We start from the raw sequence: 14,815 nt of genomic DNA, 5'->3' as shown, positions 1-14,815 counted from the left end.
GGCTGCCCGCTGGCCTTGGAGCAGGCGCCCGCGCCTTCGGCCTCGGCCTCTGCCTAGTCATGCTCCGTCCCGGCGCGCAGCGGCTGCGGGGCCTCCTGCTGCGGAGCTGCCCGCGGCGGGGCTCTCCCGGGCGCCCGCACTCTGTCTGCGGCCAGGAAGGGTGAGTGAGGCCCCGGCCTGCTCAGACGCGAAGGGGCGGCTGCGGGGGTGGGAGCCAGAGGCTGAGGCAGGCTCTGAGGTTAGAAGCGCTCCGGCCTTCAAGAAATGGGCCTTGATATATATTCTCGAATTATCTATTAATTATAAAGTGAAACAGTATCCAAAGGTTCCCCGCGTAAAGTCTCTCCTGCCCCAATCCCCTTGGCCAGTCAACAATTGTTAACAGTGTGTTCTGAATCTAACCAGAGACAGTCTATGCGTAGGCAAACACAGGTCAGTATAGGTTTTTCTTTGGCTTTTTGATATCTTGCTTTTTACGGTTATCAATACATCTTGGAGATTTTCCATATCAGCACACACCGACTTGCCTTGTTCCTTTTAATGGCTGCATAGTTTTCCATCCTGTCAATATTCTACACTATCGTTAAACAGTCTGTTCGTTAACATTTAAATGGTTTTTGGTTGTTTATTACTGCAAATAACGTGCATGTGAAAATTCTTATGCATCTATCTTTGAGTACATATGGGAGTCGGTAGCACCAGTTTTTAAAGGTGAACTTGTTAGGGAAAGGGTTACATGCATCTGAAAGATCGAAAGACAGCAACACATACTCCAAATGGGTGGCAAGAGTTTGCATGCGGCACACCAGTGTGTGTCTGTTTCCCACATCTTCCCTAGTTCCCAGAATAGCCCATTTTGTTATCTTTGCTAAATCTGATAGGTAAAAATGGCATGTCCTTGTTTTGATTGGTCTGTATTTAAACATGAGCAATGCTGAGCATCTTTCGACTTCTTACGTTTGCAGATTATTCTTGGCTGCCAGGTAAGGCTTGTTTACCAGCATCACTCAACATTATGAGTTGATTCGAATTTTATTTTATGTCCTATGACCTGAAATTCTGGAATCAGAAGACCTGCTTTTGAGTTCCATCTATCCATCCAACACATATTTACTGGGTGTTATGATGTGCTAGGTTTGTCTCCAGTGCTGGAGACAATAGCCACCAACTCACAGTTCCTGCGCCATCCGTTACACAGAATGTGACCTTACACTTCTGAGGTTCAGTTTCCTCCTCTATAAAATGAGGATACTAATTTTGCTCTATGTAACTCACAGGATTGCTGTGAATATTAAATAAGAGAATGCATGTGAAAGTGCTTTGAAAATTGTAAAGCATCCCAAAAACATTTATAATAATCTTGTTTTTAATCCAATGCAAAATAAAATGGAAATTTAACAAACAAGTTAATCTGTTTAAAACTGACTAGATAAATAAGATACAAATTTCAAGACTATCCAAAAAATTCATATTTTGGCTGGGTGTGGTGGCTCATGCCTATAATCTCAGCACTTTGGGAAGCTGAGGTGGGCAGACTACTTGAGGCCAGGAGTTCGAGACCAGCCTGATCAACATGGTGAAACCCTGTCTCTAATAAAAATGCAAAAATTAGCTGGGCGTCATGGTGTGCACCTGTAGTCCCAGCTGCTTGGGAGCCTGAGGCGGGAGAATCGCTTGAACCTGGGAGGCGGAGACTGCAGGGAGAGCCGAGATTGCTCCACTGCACTCCAGCCTGGGTGACAGGGATTCCATCTCACAAACAAAAACAAAAACACCCAAAATTTGAGTTATTTCAATTGCATATTCTTTATATACCCAATTTCAAACTATCAAAAAAATGTTTTATTTTGGAAAGCAGTTGAACAAGCACAAATTCAGGTTGTGCTTGTCATTTCTAATATAGAAGATAACTGACCTGGTTTTTTTGCATGGCTCCTAACTTTTATTTCGGATACCTTTATGACCATCCTCGACTACATTCAGAAGGATTTTAAGATAGTTATCCACATAATCAAAAACACTATACCTAGCCTGAAACCTGTTATGGCATGCTGGGCAGAGGAAATACTATCTATTTGATAATGCTTTATCATATGTTGCCAAACAGAACCTTCACAGCTCTATTTTGTCAATGAGAAAACTTTGTGTAGATTTCTCTAAAATAGCTATTCAATTGGACTGGGGACTCAAACCCAGGTTTCCCGATCTTAAGTTCTCTTTTGTTGTTGTTGTTTCAACTGACCACCATCCTGAAAGAAATAATTCTTTCTTTTGAACACACAAAAAAGAACCTTTAAGATTATTATTTTTGTCACCACTATAATGGTTTCAACTAAAGTACAAGATATGCCCAGTCTATTTAAAAATGGATTTCTGTCCAAAGTAGTTGGGTCATATGTACATTATTTTTTTTCTTATACAACACACAAAGAGACATTAACAGTCATCTAAAAACTGGTGAAACAAAAGTACTGAAAAACATTGTGGCACCAGGAAATAAGGACATGCTCTAAGAATTATGGAGCCATGTCAAAAGCATACAGGAGTCAACTTAAAGAACTTGATGGCCAAATCTAGGACAACTTGGGATTAAAATAAATGATGACTAGTAATGGATTGGAAACCACTGAAAACAATAAATATCCATAAATTCGTATTAATATAAACAACCAACCAACAAGCAAGGGTGAAAGAAAAGCACTTCCTTACAGTAGGATGCCATCTACTAAATATAATAGGAATGATGCAGTTAGGAAATAATCAATAGATGTTAAAGCCACTCAGTAAAAGTTTGATAAGGACCAGGATATTTACATGGTCTCAAAGTAAAATTTCACATTATTACTTATACAAAGGAAAAATTGGTAGCTTTACTGGATAAATCCAACAGATACCACCTTAAGCAAGTCATCAGATAGAAATAACACCAATATCAGGACAAACCAACATCATACACTTCCTAATCGTATACACTAGGAAAGAGTCCACATCAATTTCATGTTGTTTTTGTCAAAAATACATCATGAGGAAACACCAGACAAACTCACAGTAAGAACTGTTCTACAAAATAACTGGCTAGTACTCTTCGAAAATGTCAAGGTGATAAAACACAAAGGAAGTATTAGGAACTGTTCTAAATTAAAGGGGATTAAAGAGACAGAATCCTGGATTTCATCCCTGACTGGAAAAAACTAGCTATAAATACATTACTGGGATAATTGATTAAATTTAAATATGGACTATAGATTAGATAATAGTATATCAATGTTAAATTTCTTGACTTTGAGAACTGTACTGTCGTTATGTAAGAGAATGTCCTTTTTCTTACAAAACTAGCACAAGAATATTTAGAAGTAACTGGGTATGATACCTACAATTTACTCTAAAATGTGTACACACATAGAATATACATATTATAATACACATATATGTATAGTCATGTGCCTTATAATGATGTTTTGGTCAATGATGGACCACATATACAATAGTGGTCCCATGAGATTATAATGGAGCTGAAAAATTCCTATCACCTGGTGATGTCATAGCTGTCATAATGTCATATGCAACACATTGCTCACGTGTTTGTAGTGATGCTGGTTAAACAAACCTACTGTGCTGCTGGTCACATAAAGGTATAACACATGCAATTACGTACAGTGCATAATGCTTGACAAGATAATAAATGACTGTGCTACTGGTTTATGTATTTACTACACTATACTTTAAATCATTATTTTAGAGCATACTCCTTCTGCTTATAAAATAAAAAGTTAACAGTAAAATCAGCTCAGACAGGTCCTTCAGGAGGTATTCCTGAAGAAGGCATTGTTATCATAAGAGATGACAGCTCTGGCCAGGCATGGTGGCTCATACCTGTAATCCCAGCACCCTGGGAGTTCGAGGCTGGAGGATCACTTGAGGTCAGGAGTTCAAGACCAGCCTGGCCAACATGGTGAAACCTCACCTCTACTAAAAGCACAAAACTTAGCTGGGTGTGGTGGTGTGCACCTGTAATCCCAGCTACGTGGGAGGCTGAGGTAGGAGAATTGCTTGAACCCGATAGGTGGAGGTTGCAGTGAGCCAAGATCGAGCCACAATACTCCAGGCTGGGCAAAACAGTGAGACTCTGTCTTGGGGAAAAAAAAAAAAGTTGGAAAAGTTAAAAAATATATAAATATATTTTAATAGAAAAAAGGTTCCAGAATAAGGATATAAAGAAATAAAATATTTCTATACAGCTGTAGAATGCATTTGCATTTAAACTGTGTTATTACAAAAGTCAAAAAAAATTTAAAAGTTTATAAAATAACAAAGTTACAGTAAGCTGTTAATTTATTATTGAAAAAAGAAAAATATATTTAAAAATAAACTTAGGGTAGCCTAAATGTACAGTGTTGATAAAGTCTACAGTAGTATACAGTAATGTCCTAGGCCTTCACATTCACTCACCTCTCACTCAGACTCATCTAGAGCAACTTCCAGTCCTACAAGCTTGATTCATGGTAAAGTACCCTAGACAGGTGTACCGTTTTAAATCTTTTTTTTTTTTTTTTTTTTTTTTTGAGACAGGGCCTCACTCCGTCTCCTACGTTTGAGTGTAGTGGCACAGTCATGGCTCACTGCAGCCTCAACCTCCTGGGCTTAAGCAGTCCTCTTACCTCGGCCTCCTCAGTAGCTGGGACTAAATGCATGTGCCACCACGTCTGGATAATTTTTGTATTTTTTATAGAGACGGGGCTTCGTTATGTTGCCCAGGGTTGTCTTGAACTCCTGGGCTCAAGCAATCTTCCCGCCTTGGCCTCCCAAAGTGCTGGGATTACAGGTGTGAGTCACCGAACCTGACCTGTTCTCTAGATTCTTTGAAGAAAAAAAAAAAAAAGCTACTTGTTCATTTCTTTGGCTATAGTAGCTACAATGGACCAGAATCATTATATGGAATGGGGCTCAAATACTCCTCCCCCAACCAGGTTGCCTAAGTCACAGTTTAGATGCTCCAAATTATTAAATCAGTGTCATGCAAATCTCAGTCAGTGGGTGTTAAGTACTAGAGAAACAGGTAAGGGAAAGTGCATCAGTCAGGCCAGAACTAGAGCTGCCATAGCCGAATAAAGTTCCCATTTAACTTTACCTCTTCCAGAGAGGAAAAACCACCCTCATCTGCAGAAACGCAATGGAAAGACAGAGCAGAAACAGTGATAATTGGAGGTGGTTGTGTTGGTGTGAGTCTGGCTTATCACCTGGCCAAAGCAGGGATGAAGGATGTGGTCCTGCTGGAGAAATCAGAGCTCACGGCTGGATCTACCTGGCACGCAGTAAGAAAAGCACCCCAAACTGTCTGAAGCGTGGAATTGTGCATGAGTATAGTCCATTTCCTTCCCATTCACAACTCCCAACTGTGAGTTCTTTAGAGTGTGTTCCCTTTCAATAGAGTTGGAAGTGCAGTTGTAGTTTAACTGGTGTACTTGCAGATGACAACCAATATTTATGATGTCTTTATCTTGATCATATGGCTTCTGGATTCAAATCCCGGCTTTGCAATTTTCTACCCTTGTGACTTTTGGCAAGTTACGTAAGTTTCCATTTTCTGGTGTCTTAATAGGAATATTAATAGTACTTACCTAATAGGATTGTGATGAAGATTGAGTTAACGTGTAAAATTATTAAACACAAGGTATTGAATAATAAATGTTAGCTTTATATGGAAGGATACTATCTGAGTGAGCCTGGATATGGGCCCAAGATCTTTACCTACACTTCCCTCACCTGCATTTGGTGGTCCTTTTATTTATTTATGGTTTTATTTATTTTTATTTTTATTTTTATGTTTTTTGAGATGAAGTCTCGCTCTGTTCCCAGGCTGGAGTGAAGTGGTGCGATCTCAGCTGGAGTGAAGTGGTGCGATCTCAGCAACGTCTGTCTCCCAGGTTCAAGCGATTCTCTTGCCTCAGCCTCCCGACTAGCTGGAACTACAGGCGCACACCACCATGACCAGCAAATTTTTGTATTTTTAGTAGAGACGGGGTTTCACCATGTTGGTCAGGCTGGTCTCGATCTCTTGACCTCGTGATCTGCCTGCCTCGGCCTCCCAAAGTGCTGGGATTGCAGGTGTGAACCACCACACCCGGCCTTATAATTTTATGCTGTGAGATGATAGTGTGGCCCCCTGAGGACTTGACTATGAGGACTACAAAAGTGTGGCACAGCTTTTGTGTTACATAAGACACAAGGCCAAGTCAGTCTTGTATTCTTCATGGCATGCATAATTGTTCTAGGGCTGCAGTGTAATTGACTAGGCTTACCTGGAAAGCTGCTCAAGTAGATGAAGGGATTGACACTGCTGTCATATTGCCAAACCAGGGATTTCTGACATCAGCTCAGGATGGGAGAGGAAGTTTTTATGACTGCTGGTGCAGTTTTTTTGGGGCAGCATTAGCCCCTGCTCATCATCCCGTTTCATCATTAGCTGTCCTCAGCTGAGAAGAGGTAACAAGAGGGAACCCTGCTTTGAGGGGCTTTTTGACATCTAGCATGTGCTCAAAGTATACGGTAGAGAGTCCAGCGTGAAAAGGGTTGCCTGCTTCCAGCTCAATCTGGGGGAGGGTGCTGCCCAGACTCAAAGGCCCAAAGACCTTGCCTTTGTGGAGCTCACATTCTGGTGGGGCAGACAGAAAACACACCCATCAATGCTACAGAGTAATCACCATGAACAAAAAGTAAAACACAATCAAGGATGCAAAATAATGGAGGAGGAGAAGAAGGAGGTGCTAGGGAGGATGTTTCAAAGAGGTGACCTGCCAACAGAGACTGGGGAGCAGTGAGCCAGGGGGCCATGAGGCTATTCAGGAAAGGGCATTTAGGCAGGGAAATGTAGGCAAGTGGAAATATCCTTCGAGGGAGGGCTTACACCCTTTCACCACTTCTGAATTGTTACTGAGGGCATACACTTTAATCTTTGAATGACTTATTTGCTCACTTACACACTGATTTAATGTGGCCTGCATTTGATTTTATTACTGTTATTATTATCATTATTTTTTGAGACAGGGTCTTTCTCTGTTGCCCAGGCTGGAGTGCAGTGGTGCAATCATAGCTCACCATAAGCACAAACTCCTGCGCTCAAGCGATCCTCCCCAGTAGCTAGGATTATATAGGTGCGCACTACCATGCCCAGCTATTTCCTTAATTTTTTTTAGAAATGGGAGTCTCACTATGTTGCCCAGGCTGGTCTTGAACTCCTGGCCTCAAATGATCCTCCAGCCTCAGCCTCCCAAGACTTTAGAATTACAGGCATGAGCCATCACACCTGGCCTGGCCTGCATTTTAGAAGAGGTTACAGGATTCCTTAAAATTTTGTTTCTTAGATGTCCCATAAATAAAAAGCAACATACCCTTAATCTAAAAGTTAACTACGCAAAATATTTTTTTCTTAAATACAAAGATACCAAAGTGAGTGGGGAAAGGCATTATCCTGCTTTGCATACGGAGTATTAGGCTATGGTTTACAAAATGAGGATCCACGCAGTGTGAGTTCAAGGCGGAATCAGGCATCAGAAGCCAGGTTATTTGGCCCCCATGGAATAAAAGAGACTTGTCCTAGGAAGTTGATTCTAGGGGTTTTTTTGCAAGTCAAAGATGCCTCCCTTTGAACAGCAGTATGAAGAAATCCAACGTATTAGGTTTTTTTTTTTTTTTTTTTTGAGACAGAGTTTCACTCTGTCACCCAGGCTGGAGTGCACTGGTGTGATCATGACTCAATGCAGCCTCAACCTACGGGACTCAAGCAATGCTCCCACATCAGCACCTGTAGCTGGGACCACAGGTGCGCACCACCACACTTTGCTAATTTAAAAAATTTTTTGTAGCGATGAGGTCTCCCTACATTGTCCAGGCTGGTCTCAAACTCCTGGGCTCAAGCAATCCTCACACTTTAGCCTCTGAAAGTGAAGTGCTGGAATTATAGGCTTGAGCCACTGAGCCTGGTCATATTCAGAATTTTTTTTTTTTTTGAGACAGTCTCGCTCTGTTGCCAGGCTGGAGTACAATGGCGTGATCTCAGCTCACGGCAACCTCTGCCTCCCAGGTTCAAGAGATTCTCCTGCCTTGGCCTCCCTAGTAGCTGGGACTACAGGTGCACACCACCATACCCAGCTAACTTTTGTATTTTTAGCAGAGACGAAGTTTTAGCATGTTGGCCAGGATGGTCTCAATCTCTTGACCTTATGATCTGCCCTCCTCGGCCTCCCAAAGTGCTGGGATTACAGGCGTGAGCCACCGCGCCCGGCTGATACTAGGAATTTTTAACACAGATATATTTGTGGAGTAGATCTGAGAATAAGGAAGGTTGCAGAGCCAGCTAACAGGGGCAGGCTATAAAAATAAAGACAGTTTTCCTGAAGCATGATATGTGCTCCATGAGAGAAGTGACTGAAGAGTGTGGGAATTAAATGCTTGGAGAGGAAAGTACAGCCTGCAAAGTGAATCTTCTAAATGGAATCACAAAACCATAAGGTTTTAACAAGACTGCTTTGTCAGCTCATGATACACCTAATAGTACAGAGCATTTCATGTGGATGCAGGGAAACGAGAGGATGGAGTAAAAAGGAGGTTTGGAGCTCGGGATCCCCAGGAGGGGCTGCCCCTCGGGATGGCACCAAAGTAGATGTTTGGAGAGCTGAGGACTCAAGATTCAGGATGAACCATTTGGGGTGTAGGAGGCAACATAATAACTTTCCATTTGTTTTTGTCTGCAAATATAAGAAAGAAGTTAAGCTTTACTGATATTTATAAATAGCCCTCACATTTGACGTGGACGATGTGTTGCGTATGATTTCAAGGTTGACTACGCGAGAGGTTGGCACTTCCTGGTGGGAGTGTCCTCATTCTTTCTCTTGTCTTCCGTGTACCGTGACATAGTGCAGATTTCATGCCCTAGGATATCACCGCTGGGATTAGCTTTATAGAAACAGGGCTTTAAATAATATAATGTGTGATGAAAGGGAGAGGGGTGAACTTTAGAGTGTTGTATTACATAGAGGTTTGCTGGTTATCCACTAGCAGTAGCTAAAAGAGTTGTGAATGCAAATGGCTGCCAGTCATTTCTACATAGCAGATTATATATTAAAAAAATAGTGCAGCCTGTCCCTTCACAGAAAAAGTGATGCTTTGAGTAAGTGAGAAATAATGGCCTTTTGCAAAATAGTCCTGTTGGGAAGAGAGCATTTTGAAAAGGGATGTTTGGAAATGTTGGTATTGTTATTAGGTTTTCTGCCCCAAAATGATATGTATCACATAGAAAAACTCTCATATATGTGAGAAATACATTTTTAGCCCATTTCAAATTTTTTCTAAATGAGGAGTTTCAATAGGATTTGTTCCTATTTACTTAAAATACAAAAAATGCGATACCTTCCAACTAGTTTGTAACAACTGGCAGACACGAGAACATGAAATGTCATAGTCAGATGTGAAGAGAAACCTTCATATGGGTGTTGACTGAGGTGGAGGAAGGGGTGTCAGGATGCAGAGACCCAGCCAGTCGTGCCCTTCTCTCACTTGGGTCTGTGCATCACTGAGCGGTGTCTTCTGCAGCTATACAGCCGTTTAAAGCAGTCTCAAAATAATATAAAGCCAGAACCAGGCCTTCACATTGCTGTCTTACAAATGTTAATGTAGCACAGATATTCTAATAATGCCATGTGTTAATCACATAGCTCTCGCTATAGTGTTCTTAATAAGCTTCATATGCAAAAGCTTTTCTACACAATATATAAAATAAAAAAGTGTTTTGAGTACTTCACTTATTCTAAGTTGTTTTTTGTGTTTATGATCTCTATTAATATTTAGTATCACATGTAAGGAAAGAAACACACGTATTTTAGTGGTTATGTTCAAAATTTTGTACTGGGTGTAAATGTATGAGTGAAAGATTTGGAGCCACTGGAATATAGGTTGGTTTGACATCGGTCACTGGACTTTTTGAGGTAGTTGAGGCTCACGAGATGGGGGAGGGTTGTTAAAGAGATAGGGGAAGCACTAGTTAGCATCCATTATGCTCTCCATTATTTAGCATCCAGTGGTGAATTTTCTAACTCCATCATTCCTTTTATACTAATTAATTGTCAGTCTAAGGAAGAGCTTTACATTCCCTTCTACTTATTTATTTATTTATCTCAATGAAGATTTATAAATTCTTAATTTATTTAAAGGGTTGTATTCTTAATGATTACATCTCTGTTTCATCTTCCCTTCCTTATCTTCCCCACCAACTGCAATCACTTTTTCCAAACGATAGCTAAACTCCTTTCCTATGACGTCCGTGACCTTTCTAGCATCTTCTCTTTCCCGAGTTTCACAGCTACTCTGTATCTGGGACTCAATCATTTACCCGTGATTTAATTGTTTCATGTATGAAACTTTCATAACCTCAATCAGACTATAAAATCCTGAGTGATAAGAATAATGTTTTCTCCTTCTTTCAGACTTCTCATTTAATATGTCCTTGTTGAAGTTACAGAAGAGAAAAACATTGTGCCATCTTCATATTCAAGTCTGGCACTTAAATTAAAAGACATCATGTGTGATGTTACTTTCAAATAATTTAAATAGAAGCACTAATATGGGTAGCCCCAAATTTTAAACAGATTTTAAAAGCCAATATATAAAAGAAAGGGTATAAAAATTAAATAATGTTTATGTCTGAGTGAGAAAATTGAGTCCATATCTTATTTCTGACTATCGCAGCAGCAAGGAAAAGAGGGTAGTGTGAATTATTTAGTAGAACTGGGTATACCGTTGCAGTAAGGGAGACTAACTTTTCCTTGACAACGAATTTCTAAAAGAATTTGTTACCTACACCAAGTACATTGGGCTAAATGTCTTCAGTAAGAGGTTTTGAAAAATGAACCAATGTGACCTTTTCAAGTGAAAGAGAATTAACTTAAAATTTCTGGAGTGAGGGAGAAGAGGATTGTGTCGTGTAGATAGATAATTTTCCAGTGGTCTAGCTTAACCTAGGTATGAAGCTTAGAGGATCTTGAGGAGTGGATGGTGATCGGTACCCTAGGCTAGTGCTTGTGATGACCAGATTTCTCAACTGACAATATATATTGCCAGTTTTCTATAGGGCATATATATAGGACATATGTTGAAGACAAATTGGGGGTCACCAGCAGATACCTGAAGGCCTGGGATTCTCTATTATTGAACCAGGAAAGTTTGCATGCACACTGGATACCAACATGTTAAAGCAGCAGGGCATGTTTGGCCATGAAGTTTAAGAGCTTGGCTTACAGATGCATTGTAATGGAATCCCTTCTCTGCTTCCACATGGAGCTGTGCTACTGGATGACCTGTAAGCCGGGCCAGGATTTTTCTAAAATATATATATATATATCAGCCATGGGTATGTCCAGATGCTTGAACAAGTACTGGATGGAAGCCCCAGGATTTTGGTTATAAAGGATGATTGACAAACTTTAATGGAGTATTTGAGTGCAGGAGGATCAGATGCTCACCACTACCATAGAAGTACCTTATCAATACTCATAAGTAGATTTTACTGTGAACAGATTGTGTTCTGATGAGCTTTCCAGAATAAATTAGCTGCCCAGTGAGGCTCCAGACACTCGAGAGAAACTGCTTCATATAATTGCTTAGAATTCTTTGTCTGGATTCCACATTACATGTGCCAGATTTGAGAAAAGGGGGTTTTAGTGTAGCTAATGTTTAGATACTTTTTTTTCTGAGAATAATCAATCAATATTTATTCAACAAAGATTTTCAGTGTACCACCTATGTGCTCATCAAACAGGTTAAGCTTTGACAAAAGTCTATTCACCTATTCATCAGGCTCTAGTGATAAGGAATTTTCTAGTTCTTAAATTTTACAATTTCAGGAAAGGGCCAGGAGGGCTGCTCCATTTAAGGGAAGGGTGGAGGCTGGGTCAAAGAAGATCGTATGCTAGTCCATGGTCCTTCTGCTTAAGGGAACACACACATGGTTTTCCGGCTTGAGTCCACATTGTATGCCATTCCCACATTACTTTTGTTGTTGTTGTTTTTTGAGACAGAGTCTCACTCTGTCACCCAGGCTGGAGTGTAATGGCGTGATCTTGGCTCACTGCAACCTCTGCCTCCCAGGTTCAAGCAATTCTCCTGCCTCAGCCTCCCAAGTAGCTGGGATTGCAGGCACGCACCACCATGCCTGGCTAATTTTTTGTATTTTTAGTACAGATGGGGTTTCTCCATGTTGGCCAGGCTGGTCTTGAACTCCTGACCTCAGGTAATCCACCCACCTCAGCCTCCCAAAGTGCTGGGATTACAGGCGTGAGCCACCGCACCTGGCCTCCCCAATACTTTTATTGATTGATTGATTGATTGATTGATTGAGATGGAGTTTCGCTCTTTTGCCCAGGCTGGAGTGCAGTGGCATGATCTTGGCTCACTGCAACCTCTGCCTTTTAGTTTCAAGCAATTCTGCTGCCTCAGCCTCCTGAGTAGCTGGGATTATAGGCGCCCGTCATCATGCACAACTAATTTTTGAATTTTTAATAGAGATGGGGTTTCATCATGTTGGCCAGGCTGGTCTCAAACTCCTGACCTTGTGATCTGCCCATCTTGGCCTCCCAACATACTTTTCTATATAGTCATATATAGGACTATATAGCATATAGCCCTAAACCTTCCATCTAAATCATCCCATTTCTGAATCTCTGTACAATGCTATCCATGTTAACGTTTAGGGACTTAACATGTATGTTTGTTGGCTGGCTCTCACCTTACTCACGTAGTTCACATTGCTTCTTAAAACCTGTCATGAGTCTTATGCTCTGGTGTGCTCAAACTGGTGCTGATGTGTTCTCATTCCAAAGGACTGGCTGGTGCTTCTCAGTTTCTTTCCAGCATTAAATTATTGCTTAACACATAAACTGTCAACATTTTGAGAATGTTAATTTTTTTCGGTATTTCTTTTCCTCTCTGCTTTTAAGGCAGGTTTAACAACTTACTTTCATCCTGGAATAAACTTGAAGAAAATACATTATGATAGCATCAAACTTTATGAGAAACTGGAAGAAGAAACTGGGCAGGTAAAGGCATTTAACTTGAAACTGTCTGTTATGTCGGCCTCTCAGAAACATGTAAGATTTCTGAAGGATTTTGATGCATCATTGTGTATGACTGTGTGAAGTGCCTGATGTAGTAGAGGAATATGATGAGAGCTTAAGGCAAGAACCTCTAGAGTTTGCTTTAAAATCAACTTAATTTCTCAAAGTATATTATTCATGTCATGAACCATTCTTTATTTTTTAAATGAAGAAAGAATAAAAAGCAGCTTTCAAATGTATCTTTAGCTAGTTACTATATCTAGAAACTAAGAAATCAGAGTCTTTCAGCAATTGCATTGCAAAGGATCTGACAATGGAATGTACCAGATTGTTGCATGCCTTTGAACAGTACTTCATTAAAAGCTCTTCACTCATGTTTATCCCTTCTCATATTTGCTCATACTCAAAATAAAATGGCAGGCAAAATAATAACCATAGGCTAAGACTGAGTTCTGCTCAAATTTTCCACGTCACTTCCCTTGCCTAAACCATCCAATGGCTCCCCACAGTCTACCGGACAAAGCCAAAGGATTAGCATGGCCTTAGGAACATGACCTTTGTCAACTGACCTCTGCCTGCTGTCCCAACAGTTTCTTTTGCCACTCTTCCCTCTGCTTATCTGCTTCAGCTACTCTCAATAACATATAGTTTTGGAATGCGCTGAGCTCTCTCAAATCACTGCTTTTTGTTTGTGTTGTGTTTTGTTCTGTTTTCTGCTGCTTCCTCTGAAACAACATTCCCCCGGCCCCATCTTCAGCATCCACCTTCCCCAGGGTAACCCCCTTTGAGAAGCCTTGCTTGACTTTTCCTGCCTGTTAGGCAGGTCAAAGCTGGAGGTCCCATCTCTTGGTTCTCAGAGCATTTGTGCACACTTCTCTTATAACTTGAATCTCTCTCTATTGTAATTATTGATTTACTTGTTGATCCTCCCAAAAGTAACTTGAGGGCAAGGGCTATATCTTTTATCTCTGTAACTGAGTGCTTGGCAAACTGAAGGACTTTAATAAATGTTAAATGAATGTTTAATTCAATTCAGACAATCTAAGCATTGTAACATTTTGATTCTACGTAATCTCTCCTTAATTTTTTTGTCTTTCTCTTTTTCATACAGTTTTTTTTCACTCTGTACATTAATACTCGTTCCATGCTACTATGATTTTGCATTTAGCTGTCTGTCTTCAACTGTGGGGTGTAAATGCCACTTAGGCAGAGTCTTTACCTTTCTTGTTCACTCTGACATCTGTGGGGCTTAGAATGGTGCCTGGCACCAAAGAGGCACTTAGTAAATATGGTAATTGCTGAATAAGTGTCTTTTAATAAGATGCAAATATTTTAATAGTTATTTCTTTTGCTCATAATAAATCTTTTTGTACAGTTGCATTTTTATTATACTGGAGCAGAACCATGTTTGAGTACCAAATAATGACTCATTTGTATGTTTTTATTGGAATTATTGTCACAGGTGGTGGGATTCCATCAGCCAGGTAGTATCAGACTTGCTACCACCCCTGTAAGGGTAGATGAATTTAAATATCAAATGACTCGGACTGGCTGGCATGCAACAGAACAGTATATCATTGAACCTGAAAAAATTCAAGAGATGTTCCCTTTACTCAACATGAATAAGGTATTTATCTTAAAGGCATTTTTACCATTTGTTGACTTAAGTAAAAATTAGAAAAAGTTATTAAGAAGTTAACTAAAAACAGAAA

General features: G+C 40.3%; 1 protein-coding gene across 1 annotated transcript in view; it reads left to right on the top strand.

The window, feature by feature from the left end:
- Positions 1-5: 5 nt before the first annotated feature.
- DMGDH (dimethylglycine dehydrogenase) overlaps positions 6-14,815 on the top strand; it is a 70,527-nt gene continuing 55,717 nt past the window's right edge. Inside the window, exons 1-4 of the mRNA XM_025388133.1 lie at positions 6-160; positions 5,138-5,312; positions 12,987-13,085; positions 14,566-14,730. Of these exons, the coding sequence (XP_025243918.1) occupies positions 60-160; positions 5,138-5,312; positions 12,987-13,085; positions 14,566-14,730 (540 nt within the window). The 5' untranslated portion in view covers positions 6-59. The remainder of the gene's footprint in view (positions 161-5,137; positions 5,313-12,986; positions 13,086-14,565; positions 14,731-14,815) is intronic.

The sequence above is a fragment of the Theropithecus gelada genome, chromosome 6, assembly GCF_003255815.1.
Source record: "Theropithecus gelada isolate Dixy chromosome 6, Tgel_1.0, whole genome shotgun sequence".
NCBI classification, from domain to species: domain Eukaryota; kingdom Metazoa; phylum Chordata; class Mammalia; order Primates; family Cercopithecidae; genus Theropithecus; species Theropithecus gelada.
The sequence above is the reverse complement of the archived record's forward strand: the minus strand, read 5'-3'. Positions and strand labels throughout refer to the sequence as shown.